Source organism: Ciconia boyciana, chromosome 7 (assembly GCF_034638445.1).
Source record: "Ciconia boyciana chromosome 7, ASM3463844v1, whole genome shotgun sequence".
In the NCBI taxonomy this organism is placed as follows: domain Eukaryota; kingdom Metazoa; phylum Chordata; class Aves; order Ciconiiformes; family Ciconiidae; genus Ciconia; species Ciconia boyciana.
Window position 1 is genome coordinate 55,841,526 of NC_132940.1, and position 24,245 is coordinate 55,865,770.

General features: G+C 38.0%; 1 protein-coding gene across 8 annotated transcripts in view; it reads left to right on the plus strand.

Annotated features, from left to right (window-relative positions):
* The window catches only part of ARMC9 (armadillo repeat containing 9), a 72,655-nt gene that overhangs the window by 11,322 nt on the left and 37,088 nt on the right, over positions 1-24,245 (plus strand). For 7 of the 8 annotated variants that reach the window (XM_072866439.1, XM_072866438.1, XM_072866436.1 and 4 more), the window contains exons 8-13: positions 3,442-3,599; positions 5,492-5,590; positions 13,329-13,364; positions 20,788-20,822; positions 22,032-22,143; positions 23,089-23,181. In XM_072866439.1, the coding sequence (XP_072722540.1) occupies positions 3,442-3,599; positions 5,492-5,590; positions 13,329-13,364; positions 20,788-20,822; positions 22,032-22,143; positions 23,089-23,181 (533 nt within the window). The remainder of the gene's footprint in view (positions 1-3,441; positions 3,600-5,491; positions 5,591-13,328; positions 13,365-20,787; positions 20,823-22,031; positions 22,144-23,088; positions 23,182-24,245) is intronic. The other variant, XM_072866437.1, reaches the window with a different exon arrangement.

The window sequence follows — 24,245 nt, forward strand, 5'->3', positions numbered from 1 at the left end:
TACATGTCAATGATGAAAGCTTCCTGCCATCTTGGTAAGAGAAACTTTAATGAAATATTTTTCCTTTTTTAGTAAAATTACTTATGTGTGAGAAGATAGTGATGTAAAAAATGCAAGATATGTCAAGACTTTGTGATTCCTCTCTTTGACTCTCTTTTCTCAGTAAAGACCAGTGTTTATAACTGATAATCCCTGGATTTAACAGGCAAGGGGTAAGTTGGACCCTGGTTCTTACTTGCCAAGACTAGCATTCATGAGCTGCGTTGGTTATGCAGTTTTTCCTGCTGACTGTAGTTGGAAGACAAATTTTCATCACTGGAAATTTTCCCCACTGGGCTGTGAAAAGCAAGCAAATTATTAGTAGGCTTATGTTTCATGACTTGGTGCTTCCAACTTTCCGCTGAGTGAAAGTCATGCTCTAGATACATCCACTGGAAATTTCTGAATCAAATGTGTTGATTTAAATAAAAATGTATTCCAATTTGCTGATCTAGGCAAAGGAATAAAGTGCTGAAAAGTGGCTAGTTTTATGCAATGGTTGCTCTCAAAATCTTTATTAGTTTAGAAAAATATTCTTGTTTTGGAGGTGTCTCATATTAAAGCTGTGGTAGCAGTTTAGCAGTGATGGCTGTGGAATAAAAATCAAAGTTGAATGATTATTATCAAGGAAGAATAATTTGGGTTGTCTTTGAAAGCTATCTTAACTCTTCTGGTTTTTAAGTTGATGAATATTGATTGCAGTTGAGATGGTTTTAACAGCTTAAAGAACTGTAAAAAGTTTGGCGCTCTCAGCAAGATTACTTAATGTTACTGGGAGCTGTTCTAGTGGGTTTGTTTTGTTTTGTTTTTTTTCCAAGTGCATTTTGCTGGATTTGAACAGGACCTGTGGCTTGTCTTGGCTTCTGTTGTTATTTCACACCAGTTTTGGCTCCCTCCTAGAAAGTATAAGAAAAATATCAGAAGGGTGGCTTGATTTGCAGTTTGATATCAGGTGTCTGTCACAAATCCTGCAGGTGCAGAATACTGTGATTCATGAATGATTCTCCGATAGTAGCCATTCTTAGAGGGGAGGAGGCTGTGAGAGTAAAATAACTGCCTTTTTTTTTTCTTAACTCATAAATTTTGAAAAAATGCAGATTAGAATTAAGAAAATGTACCTTCTCTGTATTCCATGCTTTATTTTAAGACTGTCAATTTATAGCTAAAGTTTATAGCTAAAGTCTATTAATGCATGTTTTCTCTAAAAGATCCCATTACAAAGATAATTTTGCTAAATTTTCTGAAAGTAAAAATAAGCTGTTCTGCCATCTACTGCTTTTCATATAAATGAGATGAAAGCAGCCTATTTCAGAAACCCTAAAAATTCATAAGATGTGACAAGTTTTTAAAGCAATTTCCAACATCTGAATTCGTAGAGCTATCTAATGACTTTGATCTTTTTGATTTGTAATGAAAGCTTTATGAACAGTTCTATTTGAATAGTAATTTTCTGGCAGTTTTGCGTCTGATGTTCACGTGTTTACTGCTTTTTGAAGCAGTTTGTCGGAAGTTGTTTGGCAGATATTTGTGCATGATTAGTACATCACTACCTGCAATATAACTAAATCGCCATTGTAGAAGATGACTTGTGAAGGCTCTACCAGGTAAGCTGTGGTGCTAATATGGTACTTCCGCTCCCCATTTTTCCCTCTGCTTAAGGTTACCACCCCTATGCCAGCTGCCATGGGACAGCAGAGGTTCATGCCTGAGTTCAGAGGGCAGGGGAGCAAATGGCAAGGGACAGTTTTTAAATAACTACACCTAAATTCTCCAGAGCTTGTTTATCATAGCTGCAAGGTATTATATGCTGAGCTTTTTTTTAAACACAGAGCATAACTGTGCAGTGAAAGTTTGTACTGCTTAGGATTCTCCAGATGAAGATCCCAAAGATTTCTACTTGTATCAGTTATGTTTCCCAGTGCTTCTATGTTGCAGGAATGTATGATCTACATCTTTACGGAAAGAGACAGTGAATCATGAAAAAGGATAATGCTTTCCTCAAAGATCATGGGCAAAGGCTGTTCAAAGCCAGGAGTAGGAACTAGTTTTTCTAGTTTCCAATTTTGCATCTTAGCTACTTTGTTTTTCTTCCCTCTGGGTCTGTTTGGACCTAAATCGTGTCATATTGGGCTGTTTGGAATGCTCTACTCTAACCCCAAAATTTTTTAAATCTGTGAAAACAAATCCTACTTCTGTCTGAAACCTTGTAGTCAAGCTGATTCCTGCCCATTGTTTACCAGAAAGTCCTATCACAAATATTCAGTCTGTTTGCAGATGGGCGTGATGCCATTTTTAGAACACCAGAGCAATACTGGCTTCTCAGCAAACTAATTTAAAACATAATGTTCTAGCAAAATACATAAGCATCAGCAGTAACAATAGAATGATTGTGCCTCCCTTCATAGTTTTGTCCAGTCATGAAGATGTATACTGTGGTACACAGCGCCAGATTCTGTGCTTGACTTCCATGTAGAATGCTAATTTGGCTACATCTGAGACTGGGATGGAGGATGCATATGTTGGTGCTTAGTTAGCTTCTTTCCGCTCTGAAGTAATTGAACCCGAAGGAGCAAAATGTATCAGGAATGTAACTTCTTTTTTTTTTAAATTTAGACAGAAATAAAATAAAAATTGGAGTGGAACTGGGTAACTTGAATGTTGTTTTTTTTTCTTGAATGTTGTGAGTTGTACCATTTTCCTTAAAAGAAAGAAGACTTAGTATTTATTTTAAAATAAGCAAAGCACCACATAACCTAAATATTAGTGGTCTATTTCTATAAATTAGCTGGAGAAAACACCCAGCCTCACAGTGTAACCTAATAAACACTGGCATGAATTTCTGGGTACTGTCATTCTCCTGTTTTGTTGTTTTATCTTTGAAGTGGCTGCTTGACCTTTCCAGTTGCTTGATGTGATAATGTATTTTACCCACTGTTACTTTAGTGAATGTAGAAGATAGTGCATGAATCTCATCTGCAGATAGCAAGTTCAGTTAACCAAGTCTGAGCTGCATTTTGTCATATATTCTTCTGATTTGATGCCCACAGCCTCGTTTTTGTCTCCGATAGCATGGAACTTCTTGTATTAAGAGACCTTTAAAACAGTATCCTCTTCACAAATGTATTCAGTGATGTTTACTGTCTAATAGCTGCATTGCTGCTGTAACTGTGAAACAATTGTTTCTTTGGGCAATTAAGGCAAAATAAATACTTGTAGCTGTTGCGATGAAATGAAATCACACTAGTAGTGTGGAATTATCCTTGCAGGGAAATTCCACCCCTTGGATAAAAGTAATTCCACAGCAGCAGTTAAAGTTGTCCCTTCAGAGCAGTAAAAATGCTTGTGAGTTCTTTTGTCCTTTCAGTTGAAAAGGTGATGTTATTTCTATTATTCTCTTGACAGAAATGTTGCAACATCTTCATCAACAGTTAGTGGAATCTGAGCACAGGACCATGACCTACCTGAAACGATTTAACAAAATGCAGGCAGACTACCATAATCTCATTGGAGTCACTGCAGAGCTGGTGGATTCCTTGGAGGCCACAGTCAATGGCAAGATGGTAAGACATGACTCAGATGTGTACGTGCTTCCCCCACCTCCCAGAAAATGGAGAGAGAATGCCACTAAAATGTGAATTAAACTTCGTAATTGTGAGCATTTTTGTAAGTACTGTGTCTCTACTAATGAAACACAGCACTTTGGATGAGAGATTCTTCCATTGCCCCTGTGTACTAGGATAAAGGTAGTGCAGAAGATGGGTTGAATTGTGCTGGCTCAGAAATCTTGAAGAAACTATCACCATCTCACAAGACATCTCAGATCTCTTGTGAGAGTCCCCTTTTGAGCTTTGGCATCAGCAGTTATTAGAGGGCATTTATGTGATTACTGACTGCAATCTAGCCCATCAGAAGTCGTTATATATTTAAAACTGCTGCCAGGTCTGTTTTAAGTTACACTGTGGTGGAAACAATCTTCTCATCCAAAATTTTGGTGAGGAAAAGCTTTGCTCTCTGTTCTGCTAATGGAACTTGTTAATTTAATTGGTAAAGGGAACTGGGGTAGGAGTGAATGAGGTATTCACTGTGTGAAACGGGCCACATGTATGTAACTGGAGAAGGTACAACTTCCTTATGGGTATTTTTTATACAAAGATGATTTTATGCTTCATCTTTTGTGCTATCTTCTCTGCAAGCATGCTTCTGTATTGTAACTTCTGTATAACCTGAAGATTATTCTTATGGCACATGTTAGTGGCCTCTAGATGCTTTTAAAGGAGCTGTGAATTGTTAGCAGGGAGAATAACCTAGGATTTCCTGCGCTGCCTGCTGAAAAGTCAGTATGTACCTTCCTCCTGTCATCAGCGTGAACATCTTGTAGTTTGTTACTCTGCATCTGGGATCACTGTCTGCTCACATCATTACTGCAGGGAAGAATTTGCCTGTAGGTGTGCATTTTGCTTTATAGCAGATTAGGAAAGGTATCTGCTCACATGAGCTTTGGTAACAATAAGAAACACATAGTCATTCATTTGCTGCCTCCCATTTCACACTTCAGTGCCTTCTGTGGTGGAGGAACCAGACACTAGTTATCTTTTGTTGTGGATGCTTGTTTAATTTCCTTTGTAAGCCTTGTGCTGGGCAGTCTTTTGATCCTTCCCAAGTGTGTCCAGCTGAGGGTGCTCTTTCGTTATGGATCTTGGTTTCTGTCATTTCTGAATCCAAAGTGGAGTTGGGTACTGAATAAAATCATGTTGAAGTTACAGCATTCTGAATTTGAAGGGTTTTGTTGTCTCGCTGTAGGTCTGAGAATATCAGAAGTGTCCCCATTCACGTTTCTATAATTTCAGTCCTCTCACTTCTGTTCTGGGGAAGCTAATAACTGTTCTGAAATTAAGCAGTTCTATTGTGGTGTAGATTTCCCAAAACAGAAAAACTAAACCCGCTGAGATGTTTTGCATTGAAACACAAAGTGCTGAACTGTGTAATTCATATTTATTCTCTCTGCTGTACAAGACAGTTGTATAAGTTCTGCTTTTTAGCTAGACAACACGTGAGCATATCATTGACTAAGTCTAAAGCACAAAACTGCTTCATACTTACTGTTGGACAGCTTACCTTTTGATTGAGGAAAGTCTGTATGCAAACACAGGTGTGACAAATTCTGTTTTTATTCTAGACTCTCTGAAAGTGTTTAGTGTTAGTCTTGTGAATAACATAACTATTCCCAAATGAAAAGATGAAGAGGAAAATTACAGTTTTCTTAATTTCTGAACAGAACTGTAGTTGCAGTATATACCTTGTGCTTGCATCGATGAGTCTCAGGTGTGTGATTTCTTGCCCTCTTAAAAAAAAAAAAAAACAACAAACCAAACTTTAGTATAGAAACACTTGTCTGGTAGAAAGTGTAAGTTTTATATAATCCTGTTCTCTCTTTATATTTCCTAATTTTTAGATCACACCAGAGTATCTTCAAAGTGTTTGTGTTCGCTTGTTTAGCAATCAGATGAGACAAAGTGTAGCACATAGTATTGACTTCACAAGGCCTGGAACTGTAAGTATTAATGTTTGGGGTTTTTTACAGTAACTATCTCAAAAGGCAATACCACTTAAGCAGTATATTGAACAACGAATGTGAGATAGTAAAGACAAAACATAATGTGTCCAAGCTTGTATAAGAATATAGCAATACATAAGGTTTTGTTGATCTCAAATGCTGGTGAATGACACTGTTATGCGGTCATAGCTGCATAACTATGATTAATTATGTTGTTGTTATAACAGTAAGCTGTGTATCTGTTAAAATGCTAACTGAATGTTTTTAAAAGAAAAAAAACCAAAACAAACACTAAAACTAATGTCCTGAATATGGTTTGATGGCACATCTTAGCCGATTTAATTTAGCTAAAAAGAGGTGGTGGTGTTGCTCAGCTCTGGGCACATGCTCTGTTCCTTTCTGCTGTCAGTGATGCTCTTATAACCCCAGAGTGAATTGGCTTAGGCAGCTAAAGGAGCAGCATCAGACAGGATGATGAGAACAAATGGGGAAGAGAGGAAGGGAGGACTTCCCTTTTCTGTAAGAGAGAGTTGTTAGATGAGCAGTTAGATGATACACCTAAGCCACCTTGTTGATTTACATGGTGGGCTTTAACCCCATATCTAAGGATCTTTGATATCATTCATAAGCAGCTCAGGATCCCTAGGGTTTTTTTCTTCCCACTTCACCAGCCTCTTGTTCCTTTTCACATGGCTGCAGTAGACCTAGCTGCTTGTGCCTGTTAATGTTCTGCTCAATCTATTCTGCCTAAATGGAGAGGGAGCTTTTTTTTTTTTTTTCCCCCAGCAGCAGAACCAGCTTAGGATAGTTTCTAGTGCTGTGAAACTGTGCCTGGGGGTATGAAATTTTAACGGCAACAGATACAATTATTTATTTTGCCTTAATGATAGTGTAAGAGCTGTTCAGTGGTACAACCTTTTTTAATACCTAGCTTGTTCAAATTTTTCAAATAAGCGTTAACATTAAAACCGCATTAAAACATTTTAATATTAAAATATTGTGTGCCACTGCTTTACAAAGGCAAGCCAAAGTCATGAACTGTGCTTATTGTTTTTGCCATGGCAGATGTTCATGTATACTTAACTTTGTAGTAGGGGAGCTTTGTGAAGTGTCAAAGAAAAAGCAGAAGAAAATAAGATTCTTGCTCCTTATTCTAGCCAAGGATTTTAATAACAATGACGCTATGGGTACATTTTGTTCCTCTCAAAAATCTGTTACAGAAAGATGAGGAGATAATAAAAATGTTCCCTTTTCTATGTGCTAGTATTTTTTCAAAGATAAATATTATTCCACATTGCTCTTCAAGATGTTTTAAATGCCCTCACTTCCGTGTTAACGGTCAGAACTCCATTCTCTGACTTGCCATGTATTTAGGAGGTGCACTCTTAGCAGCTTTTGCAGGCTGCATATCCCAGGGTTTCAGGAAGGAACCATACTCTCTGTTTGCTACCTCAACATTAGGGGCTGTCTGTAACTCCTCTGTCCTCAGATTTACACCATGTCCGTGGTGCATGGTTATGCTATCTCCCACCCCATAACGTACCCCCCCATCTTTCTTCTAACCAGCAGTTTTCAGAGGTCTTCCCTCTTTCCCTGCCAATGGCTTTCCAAGATAATGCTTTATGTATCCTAGTAGTCTTCCACATTTTTGCCATCTGATGTTGGGGTTGTGTGTGTCTCCCAGCTCCCCTTCGCTGTACTGAGATCATTCTGTACAGCCACATGCCCTCTTCTATCTGTTCCTGCTCTCTGCTTGCATCAAGGCTTCTCTTTTTCTCCTGTACTTTCAAGATGCTCCATTTGCCCAGGGTTTCACTCTTATTATTTCTTTTCTTTCTATCATAAGTTAATCCTCTGATCTCTTGAACCCTTTTGGGAAGGGGGCAGACGGAAGAGTGTCATCCTTGTGCAAGGTGCTGATTTGTTTCTTTATCCGCTCTGCAGAGAGTGCAGAAGTGGCTGAAGCTGTGTCTTCACTGATGAAAGCTGGGTGGATTATTGTTAGACTGCATATGTCTTTCTGTACCCCTATCACATATGCTATTTTAGCATAAACGTCTGTCCTTGTATGGTTTAGCCTTTAGGTATAGGCATCTGTTTCCCTTTCTATGAAAAAAAGACTTTAAAGAGTTTTAAGAACAATAAGTGATCATTGAAGAAGTGGGTAAGCAGCAGTGTATAAGCACAGTATTTCAGCCAGAATCTCTGCAACCAGAGGTTTTTAAGAACAAGGTAGACAAACGGTTACCATTTACCAGGAATGGTTGATGCTTGGCTGCTCCTCCAGGACAGATTAGGTGACCATTCAAAATCTCTTGCAGCCATACTTCCTCTGTTTCCTTCTACTAAAAGTTGCTCAATTGTGACATGATTGTTGATTTTATGCATCATGTTTATTTACTCCTGCTTCTCTGAAAGTGTCTCTAAAAGCATTTCTGCTCTGGAAGCGTCTTTGCCACTATACTTACGCTACTATGGCCACTTTAGCAAAGTCTCCAGCTATGTAGATAGGTCAGAGAAAGAGGATTTAGTGGTGGTGGATTTTTTTCCCTCCTGGAAGTAAATTTTTGCCTCCCTTCTGTCCCAAATTAGCCAGGTTAAGCTGAGTAAAGCTGTGTTCTTCTGGCACAGTTGTATCTATTTTTATACTAGGCTTTACTGGCATAACTATTTCTGTGTGACTTTATGGCTCCTTCACCCACGCTATTTGAGGTAGTTGCTGTGCCAGCAAAGTTCTCTAGTGAAGGACAGCTATAGCACTGAGACTGTTTAGATTAAGGGTTTCTCGACTGGTTTAGGTCACTCCTTGACAGTGAGGTTATAGTAGCTACTGTGGTTGAAATCTAATGTTGTTTCTCTAAGGAGACCTACACACTCAGGCTGTCTGAGGCATTAGCCAAGTTTCGGAGGGCTAATCCCAGTCTTTGCTTGTAGACCTTCACTGCATCATAACCAGGTTTCCTCATCTTATCCTTTTGTCCACACTTGATTGATCGTATTTTCTTGTTTATTTCCCATGTGGAGAGTTCTGTTTTTATACATGAATATCAAACATGTAGAAACACAAATAAGTGTAAGAAGAAAAAATATATACAGTCCATCTTCTGAGAAGAAAAATGAGACTCCTTCCTCATCATCCCAAAATACTTCTAACCAATCCCTGACTCTGTTGATCCAGGAAGCCAGATGAGATGGACTAAAAACCAAATTCTGACTGTTTGCCACTAGGCCACTAAGGCATCCCATTACTCTTTCTTCAAGGATTCCAAATACCTCATTGTTATACACTTAGATGTTATTGTTCTATCCTTAAGTGGTTTCAGGTTTTCACATAAGTTTTGGAATAAAGCTGGAGGCATCATGACCCAGACTAAGTAGTAGCATGAGTTTGCAGCATCTGTGCTGAATTTGTGTTGGAAGGTCCCTTCACTTTTTGCTCATAACTCATTAGAGACACTAGAGTGTGGTCTTTCCAGCTACTCCATTTCATAAAACTCCTTCTGCTGTAAGGGGCAGTCACCTGTATAATTGCAGAGGGAAGAGACTACCAGAGGGGCAGTTCCTTTGCTCATCCTTACCATTAGGTCACTGTGTAGGCAAGATAAGTGAGAGGTTTAAAAAAAAAAGTAAATGTCTAAACAGTTTTGGCAGGCATTAAATATGGTGGTTTGTTTTGGTTTTTTTTCCCCACGTTGCACTGAGTATTCAGGATTTGACCCTATCTCACTGACATCACCAATGTCAGGACCAGACCCTTAAATAAATTAGTTTTGGCGGATCAGTATCTCTAAGTAGGTGAGCAAAAAAGAAAATCATTAGCAAGGAAATTACTTTTTTGTTTTACTGACATGCAGCCTTAAATTTCTACCACTTTTACTTAGGGGATGAGTGGATGTGCATTACATAGTTTGGAAAGAGGAGGTGCTTGAGTTCACAGTCAGCTATACTGGTGCAACTCAGGGGACAGTCCAGGTTTGGGAGCAGGTTCTGAGAGCAGAAAATGCGAAAGCTGCATCAGTTCTCTGAGATGTGTACTTGAGCTCTACAGTATGTTTTGTTAAATCAGATACACTACACTGGTAGTTTTAAGTTATACTGGGATGGAGGACTGTACCAGTGCTGTAACCAAAATGAAGTGTCGCCCAAGGAAATTAAAGAGTATGCCTTGGATTATATCCTTGGTAGCATTATTTGTATGCAAACTTGATTTTGTTCCTGGTGCATTGTACTCTGTGCTCAATTTTTAATGTCAGGAAAGTAGTATTGTGTAATATAAATCCTTGAGGTCTCAGGCTTTGAAATTACAATAAAGGTAGCATGTATCACTTACTAATGTGTGCTGTTATTGTACAAACATCAGCTTCCTGGTTTGCCACCCCCCGCACCTCCCCGTGGGTGAAGGCCTGTCCTTTCACACTGGAAGAAATTCGTATCGGGAGGACAAATCCCAGAACGAGTCTTTCTTACCAAACTGGTTTTAAGACCTGAGGCAATCATGTCTCTTAACCAAAAGACTTTCCCAGTGTACTCATACCCACGAAATCTTACTTAGCAAGGGCTTCTGGTGTTGGCTGTTTCTTTGTGCTCTCCAGTAAGCTGGATTGGATCTCATTCTTTCACAGAGCAACTTCATGCCTCTTGCCAGCTCTGTGACCTTCTGGGTCAGTTTATGAGCCTGATCTACAATCCATTAACAGGATGCATCTGCTGCATGTAGTGGGAGAGAGGCCACGCTACAGTTACAGGTTACGGTTGGGAAGTGTTTCCAAGGCTTCTCTAAAGCCCTGTTTTACCATAAGGCTTTTTTCCTAGCTGCAGTTGAATCTTATCTCCATCTTCCATCATGTCATTTGACATGTGTGGTCCTGATTTGGGAGATAAGAAACCTGAGAGAACTGTCAGAGCAAAAGGTCTGGATCTAAGAATAGACAGTCAGAGCACCAGGTCTGACAAGCTGAGGAAACATTCATTTGAAGATTTAATCAGATTCCTGACTTTCTAATGTTCATTTGGACAGGGAACTGATGTGGGTAATGGTAAATTTGAAAAGCATAGTTTAAATACAATGATCTATCATAGTCCCTTATGTCTTTAATACTCTTGAGATAACTTAAGTTTTACTTTTTTTTTTTTTTTTTTTTTCTTTCTTATAGTGATTTATCTGGTGGGTAAGAAGCCTGGGTTGTAGTTTTTTGATGCCTGCAGTTTTCAGTTTAATAGATATCATGAAGCCAAGAGGATTCTGGCTCTTTATCACTGAAGCATTGTACAATCACTGCCCATCAAATGTATCACAGGCTCAAGTCTTAAGCCCACAAATAGATTTTCTGATTCAAGTAAGATGTACACCTTCCTGGAATTTCTTGGATTAGGGATAATGTAATAAGATTCTCTCAGCTTTGAATTAAAGGGAAAACAGGAACTGCTTCTTCAGATGCGCAGTTTCTGTCAATAGTCAAGATGTGTTAATGACTGGAGAATCTTTCTGTGACTAGAAAGCTGTATAGTTGTTTGCATATATTGCTCCTGTGCCACTGAATTGAATAAATGCCCATTATGTTTTTACTGCTATTCAGTCTGATTATGTTTACCTGTAGCTACAATTATGTGAATTAATGTCCCTTGCAAGTTTTAGGTCTCTTTTGGCACAGCTCTTGAAGCTGTAGAAATTGGTTGGTTTTTTTTTTAGTTCTGTCACTGGACAAAAGCACCAGCTTTTCTGTAAAGTTAAGCTGTCATTTACAAACTGTAAACAAGGAGAAATTTTTTTCATTTTCTGGGATAGCTCTAAAGACTAGCATGGGCTCCTTTTTTTTCTTGTGCTCTGTGCTTTTTTCCTCAAACATGCTTTTTACTGCAAACGTGAACATGCCATCAATCTGTAATAGTTGGTGGCAGGTATTCTGTTTCTTACTTGTCAAAGAGTTTTCTGCACCAGGAGACCACATGAAACCTAGGAGACAGGGTAACAGAAGTTTTTTGTTTTTGTTTTTTTTTTTATTACTCTGAACCATTCAGAGTGGATTCACCAAGCATTATGTGGAAGTACGCTCTTTCATTTAAAAATAATATCCACATTACAGCAAACAGCATCTACCCTAAGCAAGCTTTTCTTAGGGTGAAATATATCAGTCTTCTCCATCCCTGTCCATGGGATGATTCTTATATGTTACCACTTATATATGGTAAAGAAGAAACAAGCCTACCTCTTTATATGTAAGCAAAGAGAAGTTCTTTTTTTCTGCAGATATGGTATATGATGCCTTTTTCACAAGTTGCTGCAGGTGATAAAACTACCTGCAGCAACTTGGGCAGGTTTTTTTGTTTGCATAAATTCCTCATCCCTAAAGGTAAGGTGTTGCCATCAGTAGGCGTTTCCACAAACTTTTCCTCTTATTGTCTTCAGATCATAGAAGAGCCCAGGTTGGAAGGGACCTTGAAAGGTCGCCTGGTCCAACCTTTTGTGGTTTCCTTTTAATGTCAAAACTTTCCTTTAATGTCATCTTTGTCTTGATGTTTACGTACATTTTCACTGGCTCAGGTCATGCGTGTGTTGAAATGTCCTCTCATCTCATGATACAGGTTATCTCCTGGTTTCTTTTGCTCACTTATTGGTCTCTATCAATGTTGTCCTTTGTCTTAATTTTAAAATGTCTTCGCTGGGAACTGTCTGTATGTGTGTATAGCACCATGAAAGTTAAAATGCTCATTCATATCAGGGAATTCTGAGCGTGATGATAATAACAAGAATGTCAGATTTTTAAAATTGGTTAAAGAATAGAAAGAACTTTATTTTCTGCTCACAGTGAAAAGTGGCAAGTTTCTTATACTTTCTGTATAAGGCTGTATATGTCTGTTAGAGGAACCTGCAAAATACCCTGTTTATGTGCTTATTCATCTGCACAAATATGTCCTCTAAAGTAAGTATTGGCAGGTTTGCACAAAAAGACTAGAAGCAGAATAATTAATGTTGTCTTATTTCATTGTGTTGAACTGTGTAGTTTTATTTTGAATTAAGACTGTTCTTTTTAGATACAAAGCTGTTCTAAGTTAAATATTTGTCTAATTAAAGACAATATGGCATATTTTGTACTAAACTACTCAAACCATGAATTATCACCATTTTTTATTTTAGTAACTAAATCTTAGGTTTCCTTCCAGAGACTTTTTATTAATTTATCCTTGGAGCCTTTTGGGATGAGGAATTGATAGCATTGCTGAAACACCTTAAATGGGGTGTCTCAGCTTTCATTATGTGCTGGTGAGAAACTCCAGTCAAAGCAAGTATGGAGAATACTTGCAGCTGCTTTCTCAGAAGCCGGGATCTTTTGATTGATATCACGTTCATTGGTATCTCTCTCTTAGCTGCTTCAGTGTAGTGAACGATAGAAGTCATATATTCACATAAATGTGTCAGTGCTTGGTACGTAGCTATTCTAACTGACAGTTATAATGGAATAATGTGCAGACTAGGTATGTTTGCCAGGTGTTGAAAGGAGAACTTGTAATGTAAATATATCACAGGAGAGACACCCTGATTTTAGTCCTAAAACGTACAAGTACATGGACTGGGAGAAGGTGCTTACACTTTTATTTTCAAAGCTAATAGTCTGTTAATTTTTAGCTAATTTTGGTTTGTTGGTTTTTTAGAACTGTGCATTTCTCTGTGATTTATTTATGTTAACTTGTTTTTTTAATCTTCTTTATTTTAATGTGTGCCTGTTTGCCTGTAAAGGGATATTACTCTATGAGCCCTTGTGATGACGGATATGTAAGTGTCTATATCTTTATATCCTTTCACATTGCCTGCTCAGTCTGTCACAGTCTATATTTCTCTTCATTTCACAATGTGTAACAATTTTCAGTGCATTTTAACTTGCCATGATATTAACCGTATGGTTTATAAAGAGCCAAAAAATGTTCCAGGCTTGGGATTTCTGCATGGAGAACAGAACAGAAGTTCTGAGTAACTTATGGCTTCATAATACACGTAACCCAGCATGTCAGCAAAAGAACAGCTTTGTCCACAACTTTTACATGAAACACAGCTTCTTTATAACATGCAGAAAGCAATTGTTTTTTCCACATGAACATCAGTGTATACAGCATACGATGTCTCTGAAGTGTGCCAACACCAGCTGATCCCACAACATCTTTGAGTAAGCAGATAAATATTATTGCTTAAGATAATACAGCAAATTGAGTTGTGCTCTTCAGAGGTGCATGGTATTTTACGTATTTTGTATTTTTAATTTCTAAAGTGAAACTTTGTTTCTGTAGTAAAGATTATCAAATTGTTTCATACAATTAAAATGGATCCTCTTTCATTGAAAACTGAAAAAGCAAAACGGTATTCTGTGTACTGCCTGTGACTTCTGTAACCCAGATGGTTTGTATTCTGGCAATATTACAAGTACACCATAAGTATCTAATTTTGCCCATAGTCAGTGCATTCTTTGCAAAGGGAGGAAATTAGTCTAATTCTAAGTAACTAAGTTACTTCTAAGTAACTCTTACTAACTAAATCAAATCATGAAAGTGATTGACACCAAATCTGAAAAATGTCAGTCAGTATTCTACTTTAAAATAATCCATATTTGTATTTCTATCACTTTCTTTGGGTAAAACAAGATTTCACCTTCCAAGAAAAACTGTAATTTTTTTTTTTTTTTCCAAACGTATTCATCACCTGGAATTACAGTAAACCCTGTGGGCACTCAACTTCCTACTTAAAACAACATTTTGTTTTGAGAAATGGTCATAGAATTATTGAATGCAGTGGACTATTCCTTACGTGCTTCTTTTTATCTTGATGTAGAGAATACTATCCACATTTACCTGTGTTAAAAGATCACCTCTATCAATCAATCTGTTCCTGTTGATGATGTGAATGGTCATAATGGACACCTTTTGCTTGACATTTAGCATTTTGTTCCCTGTCATAATGGCCTGTTTTGAGATTGAGAAAAGTTGATTACAGATGAGAAATTATGAATTAAATTATCTTTGCTAAAGAAAAGTTTTGCCTTTATACAGGTAGCCTTAGTTAAATGTAACTTTATACAATGTAGAATGTAGTAACTTACAACACAGAGTTGTTTATAAAATTTTTGTAAAGCTATCTGACTCTAATTCTGAGGTATTTATTGAATACATAGATAGCTTTCAGCCTCCCCTCACTGTTCACATATAGTATTTTATACTTTTTCTGACATTTTGTCTTGTCATTACATTATCACATAATATTACAGTGTGACTTTTTTATGTACACTTCAGATGTCTTGGAGAACCTGTTTTATATGCCAAGTGGATAGTTTTCATAACAGCGTATCTCTAGTATAAGTAAGAAAAAAAAATAATTAAAAACATTTGAAGATCTTCTTATGAAATAAATTTGCATAGCCCCAGTAGACCTGCCAGGTTACACAAGCTCAGAGTCTTGTAACATTCTGCATGTAGCAGGCTTGTTGTCATTAGCATATAACAAATGAGCTCAACATAAATTTGTGAGTTCTAATGATATGTACAAGTTTGCTCAAACTTTGGTTTTACTCTTCACATATTCATCACATATATTTGATTATTAATTCTGAATCTGCATTGAATTTACACTGAATTCTTACAGCACGTTTTCAGAGTGGTAACTGTGGACAGAATCTGGCTTTCAGCTTTAGCCTTCAGCATATTACGAATATATACATCAAATAGCAAAGAGGAGTTGGTTTGAATACCAGGCTGCAGTATTTGATAAAATCAATTGTGGTTTTGGCTCGCACATGAAATGCATCTGTTTTCTTTTATAAATATTGATTTTATTTTTTTTTTCCCCCTTTGAACTTTGTTTTATTCCATGCTGTTCATATTCATGCCTCGCTTTGTTCAAAAATTAAGGGCTGCCATCTGTGTCTAATCTGCATCGTGACAGAATTACTTGACTTAATATGGTACCTGGTTTGGCTTTGGCAAGAACCAGCACAAACATAAGTCATACCCCATGATCCTGCCAGAATGAGCTATGCTTGGACTGTTGTTTTCTTGTGCTTGTTTCTTTTCCTTTCCTTAAGACACCTAGTTTCTGCATGTGTTTCAATTATGACCAATGGTTCTGTCTCAAGATAGGTTTTGCATGAAAAGTATTTTGTTCAAGATTAAATCTGTGAATGTTGGGAGTCGTGTATTGCAGATGAGTCATGTACACCCCATGTTCTTCACAGTCTTTTCATTGACTGTCAATTTAAGGAATACTGTTACTCAAAAGCTTGAATTAATATTTAACCTGTTCCAGGAAAGGTAAGATTGGGGAAGGGGCTTGGGAGAAAATGCTGAGAAAATAAATGCTTTTAGTCTAAGAAAACTGTTAGTAAAGAGGAGCTACGTAAACTTGGCTGATTGAGGCATCGTCTGGTGGTTGACATGATAGATGTGTAATGAGGAAGCTACCTGTCAGCAGTGCCTTTGACTCTGCCTTTCAGTCTGTGGCTTTGGATTCATCACTTGGAGATGAAGATCATAATGTTTCTACTAACTTTGTAAGAATATTAGGAATTTACTTTCTATAGAGTGTTTTGAGGGCTATGAATGCACAGTGCTGATGGTTTTACTTTCTCTTGTCCAATTATTTAAAAGCAGCTTTTATAAATGAGTCCCAACTTTCCAGCATCCAAGTACTCTCTCTCAAAAACACGGTAGAGTTGGAGTTTTTGCAGTATTGCCACAGAAATGACAAGATATCAGAGTTCAGCATTTAGATTTGAGAATGAACACCATCAAAGAGAAGAAAGGATCTGTGAGGATTAAAAAAACAAAAGGCCGAAGTGGGCTCTGTTCTGCCCACTTCCAGACTTCAATATTAACCTTTTCCTCAGTTAAACGTATCCCTTTTGTTCCTAAAAATAAATTAAAAAGGCTTCATGTTTTTACATGTATCTGCAACATAAGTCCATTTTTAAAAGCATGTGGCTAAAGTTTTGCAAAGAACTTAAAAAGAGTTTTGTTATTAATTTGGTGGTAGGGCAGGTTTTTGTTTCCGAGAATCTCTTGCTTTTGCTTTCCGTGGTAGCAGTGTGTTGAGAGGGGTGAAGGCTGGTTCAGCTGGCACTCCTGCCAGAAGTCATGCATATGGAAGCTTGGCTTTGGATCTGCTATGTGCAGAGATAATGGTGAACACAATGACCTTTTTCCACTGACGAGATTATACGTCTTAAACGTGCTGATGTAAGTAAACGCAAGAGATTATTTGTAGGACCCAGCTGTATTTGAGGTGTGATTTTCCTTTTGTTAAAGCTGATGTGCACGTCAGGAACTAGAGCTTTTGAGGGTTAGGTTATATAAAGATATTTAACTGAGTAAATATCGCAAGATTGGGACATCTCAGATCCATACCAAAGAGGATAAATAGAAACAAGCAAACAAATACTACCTAGTGAAATGCGAAAGTAGGTGCTGAGGAGGAATTGTATTTGCTTTGGTGGGCTGCCTGCTAGGGAATTTGTAACGCACATTTACCCTTCCCTGCTTGCGTGGGGCAAGGCACTTTGCGAAGCGAAGAGCGCTCTGCTTAAGGTATAGGAGTATTAAACCAAGTTAAAATTAAATGTTAGGATGGGCCTTAATTCACCCTTTAATTAGAAATGTTACTGTGAAGGAAGCCATGAAATTTTCAGCAGAGTATGGGTTGTATTCCCCAGGCTTAATTTCCACCTGAGTTCATAACCCAGTGCTTCCTATTGCCGAGAACGGCTGCTTCCAACTGGTCAAATCAGCCAGCATTAAAAATGAGGCATGGGGCTTCGTACGAACCATTGTGGCCTGTCGGGGGTATCAGCTCGAGCTCTGTGCTGGGACAGGCATCCCTTGCTGCTGCTGCTGCAGGAGGCGGCAAAAGCAGCCGAGGAATGGATGCAGAGGTGGTGCCGGCCAGACTGACGGTGGTCTGGGAGCGAGAGCTGAAGAGGCCATGGTATGAGGAAAGGAGAGGCTGGTAGGATAGCAGGGCTCTGAGGGTCTGGGGTGCCGCGTGTCTTTCCTCTTTAAAAACAAGGATAAAAAGATGAAAAGTTGAGATCCTATGGCAAGAGGTAGCCTGGATGTTAAACTGAATGATCAGCACTCAGCAATACAGTATGTGGATCACTTGTTTGAAAATTAAACTGATTGAAAATCTCTTCAAACACATTGAGCAATAGATGGAGAGTGTGTGATGTTGTCCCTCGGCACGCTGCATGGCTCTGTGCTTCACAGGGTGCCTCAGCTGTCTGACCTGAAGTAGTGTGGACCCTGAAATCATAGCCCTGTGAGCCACAGGAGAGCTGCTGGGTTGTGTAACTGCCAAAAAATGCCCAGTGAAGAAATAGAATTTCCTAGAGATATTTTACTGCAATTCTTGTTCCCATAAAATTACTTAAAATAGAGGCCTAATAAATTCCAAGACAGGAAAATACTTGTACCAGAGTTGATACTATACTGTATCAGCTGTTGTTAACTTATTTTGCAGAATTACTCTGTCATAATCAAACACTAAATCTGTTGGTTTTCTGTTTGTGGTGGTTGTGCCATGAGCATTCGATTATTTAATTGCAAAATAATAATATTTAGTTATTGCACACTGCCATTTATTGGTAGATCTCAAAAAACAGCTTATTCAAGAGACTGATGCCTGTATCTGCTTTCCAGATGAGAAAAATCGAGGCCCAGTGATGTGAAATGACATGTTGAAATTCTGTCTGCAGTCGGTAGCTGAATCAGGACTAGAAGCCGTATCTCTTGAGACCCAAGCTAATGTCTTACTCTGTATGCCATACTGGACGGATACAGATTAGCTTACTTATGACTAATTGCAATGATGTAGATGAAGATGAAGAAAGGAAATATCTGCCTGTAACACGGTTGCATTCTTTCTGTTTATCAGTGGTACTGACCATAGTCAGTCAGGTTCAGAAATGAAGGTGCAGCAAAGGACAAACTAGCCCTGAAAAACTTTTCCCTGTTTCTGTTTGCCTGACTGAATCTGACATAATATGTACTGTATGCTTATTGCTTTCCCAGAATCACCAAAAGCCCGAGAGTACTTCCTTCCTCCTGTGCACGTTCTAGACTGATAAACTTGGGTCTGATCAGAAGAGTGAGTGCTGGACAAGAAGGCTCTCCATCTCAGTGGTCCAGCCTTCAGAGCTCCAGTATAGGGTCTGCCTCACTCTGTGGTGCCTTTTTGGTGTAGGTAGACTACAGAGCCGAACCATACTAAATGCTTTGCTGGGCTCCATCTGCCGGCTTAAAAAGTAATTTGGGAATTTATAGGACTTTGTCCTGCTTGATCGGATTGATTTTTTAAAATCCAAATGTTTTTCCAATTGAAGTTTCTGTAGTTTGAAATTTATAAAAGCTTGCAAAATCTTACACTTGCCAAAAAGTTTTATTTGTGTGGAAGGGTGATGCATGTATCTTTACCAACTATATATCCTTTAGTTAGATTTTGGTTGGAGTACATGTTTTTCTTTCTAAGGCAGCAAAGAAGTGGTGGGTAAAAAGGACTTTGCTGAGAAGCAGAGAGCTTTTGTATACAATTGTTTATTCTTAGTGACCTGCTCTATTTCTTTTCTCACTACTGTTCTTCATCTCACCTTCTCATCTTCAAGAGCTCTGTCATTTCTTTTGCTTTAACATACTATAGTCACTTTCTTCCCCATTTCCTTCAACGGAGAAGGGTGCTGAGGAAGGCAACGAGAAAGATTTGTGATTTCATTGCGCACTCAGGTACAAGGTGATAGGTTTTGACTGGGAAAACAGTTTTGTTTAAACAAAAGTTAACTTTTGATATTTATAAAAAATGCTAACAAAAATGAATACAAATAAATGAGGGGGAAACAGTTTAGGTAGATATGATACTTTGAAAGACTTTTGTACTGTGTAAAGTAAAGTATGATTTGAGAACTGCTGGCAAGACAGGTTAATTTTGAAGTGTATGACCTGTTAATTGTCTATTGTGTACAAGTCATTCATTGACTTAAACATAATATAAAATGCTTTCTAATGTGCGTATAAGCTTATTTCACATCTAAGAGAGCAGTTCCTTGTATTACGAAGGATACCCATGAGGTAGTGTGTTCAAGAATATGTCAGCTGGTGTAATTCAATATCCTCTATGGTATTTCATGCTTTTTGTCTCCTAAATCCCTCAGTTTTAAATCTGACAATAGACATCGATTATATAGCTCCCATTGAAAGAGGCTAGGTTAGAAGAGAAGACCGGTTTTAAAGACATAAGTGGTAATAAGAGATTTTTTAGAAAGTGAGTTGGGAGATCAACACAAAGAGACGACACCGAATATTCTGCGAATATGGCAGGTAGTTGACATCAGAATGCATGATATGAAGCATGCTTATGCCAGAATTGCTGCTTCTTGGCTCACCTACAATTAGCTCTAGCAAAAAGTATTTACTGAAGCAGACAACTTTTATATGGAACTTTCATATGGTGTTGATATTTTTTAAGTTTTGACTTGGTCAGCAGTGGTGCCTGCATATGCTCTGTGTCACACTGCATCACAGAGGAAATATCCAGGCTTAAATTGAATTTATCCTAGGTAGAACCACTGAGAAATGGCATGCTGTTCCATATTGGTTTTATCCATGCTAGAATACATAGTCTTTTCTTTACATGTTAGTAGTTGTATATAGGGGTATATATTAGTAGCAACAGGCACTCTGATAACATTAGTGTTGAAACAAAGAATTATAGCAAATTTGGATGCAGTAATACATGCTAGGTCTCCAGTGAAATATTATTGCAAGTTTAAGGTATGAAAATTTTTGAGGTCAATAAGTGTGTTTAGTAAGTTCTTAATCTTCCTCAGTGGGCTTCGGATGGTAGTTTCTACTCACTTTTTTTCCTTTTATTTATTTTTTTTTTAATGCTTCAAGTGTCAGTAGTTTTTGGAGTATGACAGTGAAGATAGCGTAGCCAGATGATAACAAAAGAGGTTTTTACCTGTGAAACACTTTAAGGCAAAGAAAGATAAACACTGAAGTCTCCTCTGTCTTTAGCTATGTTTCTATTTTGCAACATAGGTTCTGCAGTTCTTTTCCTATAAAACCTTAGTGAAAGAATTCACTGTGGACCTCATTAGTAACACTGTTGGTGTGAAATTTGGACTAATCTGTTGTGATTTATTTTTTTCTTTGTTTTTCTGATCCAGGCTTCCACAATGTTAAGAGCATCTTTAGCCCCTGTGTAAGTATTTATTGCTGAGCTTCATTTATATCTGTAGAGAAGAGGCGGAGGAGGGGTTTGTAAACTGAAGTGCACTGCCAGTTGTCTGCAAATGGGAATCATTTGCCCTCTGTATGCTTCCTCTGATCTCAGTGAACATTGTATGCAAATATTGTGTGATCTGTATTCTTCTATGGGCATGTTCAGTAACATCCTAATTTCAGCAGGATGTTGCTAATCCCGTAAATCTGCCACTCGACATCTGTGAGTTGGTTGCTGTATTTTCTTTACTGTTTCCGCATAGTACAGTACTGTTGTTGTAATTGGTTTGCCTCTCACAAATCCAGGAAAAGTGGGAATCGGTAACGTGGATTTTTTGGTGGTTCAAGGTTGGTTTTTTTTGTGACTGACTTAACAAATTTTGGCTTATAAGATCGAATAGAGATGGTATATCTGAGGTGAAGGTTTTATTAAATTTTTGAGACACCATTTTGATCCTTCTGTTTTTTACAAGATAATTAAAGGGACAATTATACTTACAACATAAAATTTGTTTTGAAAAGTGGTAGGATAGGAAGATAGGAATACAAATTGTTTAGTGGAATATTTAAATATCAAAATTAAAGCATTGACTGGAAGCAGTTTTGTTAAGTGAAACTTCTATTGCAGTGTTAAAACTGAAAATAGCAAGATAGTACCGGTGCATGGAAAGTGGTCCTGTATTAAGTCTTATGTTAAGCCAACACAGTCCAGCCTGTAAAATTCATTCAGCCTACCACCTTTGCCTTGGAGAAGACATTTCTGTGTGCATGAGTGCTTAGAGGTGAATTTGGAGCTCCAGCTTGTTACTGTGTCCGTTTATAACTGTGTACTAAGAGCCACAAGCTGCTGCCCTCATGTCCTTGTGGTCAACACAGGGCAAAAAAGGATGTTCCTGTACTGTTTTGTGCCACTAAAAAGCTCAGATCATCAACTGGCTAGTTGTCAGAGTTTAGTGTCTGCAAGTTATGATGGTAAATGAGCTGCATGCATGGTGAAAAAATAAGTCCAAGTTTTAAAAGTCTGTTGTTCTAACATGGTAATGGTAATAAAAGTAACAAAGGTGTAAAAATGTGGAAGCTCTTTTCCTGAAGCAGACTTCCTGTTTTGGCTCTTCTCACCTCAGTAACATCAGCTGCACTGAATAAGAAGAGAGAGTTTTGATTAATGTATTTCCCGTTTGCATTGTAGGAAGATGCAGGATGTGCCGTTGTTGCCCTCTTTGGATTATGAGAAGCTGAAGAAAGATTTGATTACAGGGAATGATCGTCTCAAGGCCTTCTTACTGCAGGCTCTGCGCTGGGTAAGGGAGATGGCCTCTGCAGAAATAAAGAAATAGGTCCCTTCTGGAGCGGTCCATGACTAAAATCCATCTTGTGAGCAAGGCGATTGTTCTGGTGATCAGTTCAGCATTATAGGCAACTTCTCTCTTTGTCAGTGAAGCTTCCTGAGGCTCTTGAGATGATGAAGAAAGCCCAGGCAGTAGGTGTGTATTTGTAGCAGTACTCTCCCCGTCTGAGGAAAGCCAGATAGGAATTCCTGAGATCTTCAGTGGAAGTAATTGCTGATGTGTTTTCAAGGAAATTGTTGTTGTTTTAGGCAGTTCCTTTTCCGTGTATTGCCCTGTTTTAGATTTATATGAATACTGCTGTATCAAGGAAAGACCTGACTCGAATCACCAGTTTTCCTTTATAATCAAGATATTCTACAAGAGCCTACATTTTGGTTGACTCGGATCATGTAATGATATTTCAGAAAAATGAAAGGTGACAACAGGAAGTTCCATTTTCCTGCTGAAAAGGAAGCTGATGGGTTCAAAGTGACAGACGTGAAAGATGATAATAGTGGAATTCTGATCAAACTTCAATGTCCATTTTCACATAAAAAAACATCCGTTGGGTCTGACCAGTGGTTCTTCTAGCCCAGTACTCTCAGATGTTTTACAAAAGCACCACATCTGTAGCTATTAGAGGGGCTTTTTAACTTTATGGGAAGTAATGCTGTATCCTTCCTGTATGGACAGTGATGACAGCTTCCCAAGTAACAGTTTTGTAGTGGATCACTGAGCTGAGGTCAGGTCAGTTAATTTCATCTCTTTCCCTTAGATCACTGAGGTTGAATTCCTTCTCCCCATGAGAAGAGGTTTCTCAACTATGGTGTATCAGCACCTTTAAAATCTTCAGTGGTCATCGATTCACATTACCATTTATTTATTTGACTGGTTTATTTATGTTGTTATTTATTTTAGCGCTTGACAACATCATATCCTGGAGAACAGAGAGACACTGTCCTGCAAGCCTACATCAGTAATGACCTCCTAGACTGCCACAGCAACTGTCAGGTCAGCTGGAAAGGGTTTTCCTCTAACTTGTATGTGATATTCTCATTTGTTTCTATAAAGTGCTGATCAGAAAAATGTATCACACTCTGGAAGGGAAAAAAAAAAATAGTAGTGCCAAAATCATGTGATACATTTAACTTCTGCATCCCAGTCTTTAAATGTGATGGGCAAAGCTTTGCATTACAAGAGGTCTCAGTGTAGATACAGTTCTTGTAGACAAGTGGAAGTTTGTCACCTCTCCTTGTGCTTGATGTCCGTGAGTTGAGCAGAAGCCTACTGAGCCCCTTCCTTAGGAGTTAGATCTTGCTTATCAGATGCTATGTCTCTTTCTGAGTGATTATGTATTGTTAGACAATATTTTCAATCCATTTCACTCATCTAGGATAAGAAGTAAAATAGGACTTCAGTCTCAATACCTCTATAGAATATCTGGTTATGCACTTGTAATAACATGTTCAATAGTATTTCCGTGAATTTGGAATGGATTGTTACCTTTCTTTAGAAAGGAGAATTGCTGGTATGTTGATTTTGAAAGGTTGCTTCGGTCACTGATAATCCAATACTATTGCTAACAAAAGTGCAACTTTTTTCAAGTGTAATAGTGAATTTTGTGTATAGTTGAGTTTCCCAGTTGTGTTTGAAGCATTGGGCCTACTTGTTACGTTGTGGCTCCCATTGTCATTGCAACAGTAACTTCACTAGAAAAGTTAAAGGATTATTAAATCAATGATCTGGTTTTGTCCCTGTAAATTTCTGTAAGAGGAAAGTTATGTATAAGTAATGCCTGAAGTAAACCAGATTAAAAATAGTTTGCAATGTGCTGTTCTTGGTAAATTACTGAGCTGCTTTCCCACACTCTTAGTTGTCAAACAAAAGCATTCCTAGTCAGGTAACATTACTGCATGCAAGTTCATCAACAAAATTAACAGGGTTTTTTTTGTCACTGACTAAATATTAATTTTAGATATCAGCTTTAACTGATAACTGTGTTGGTTTGTTATAATTCTCACCCCACACTATGGAGCTTAATGGTGTTTTAACAGACTGAGCCGAGGAGCACTAAT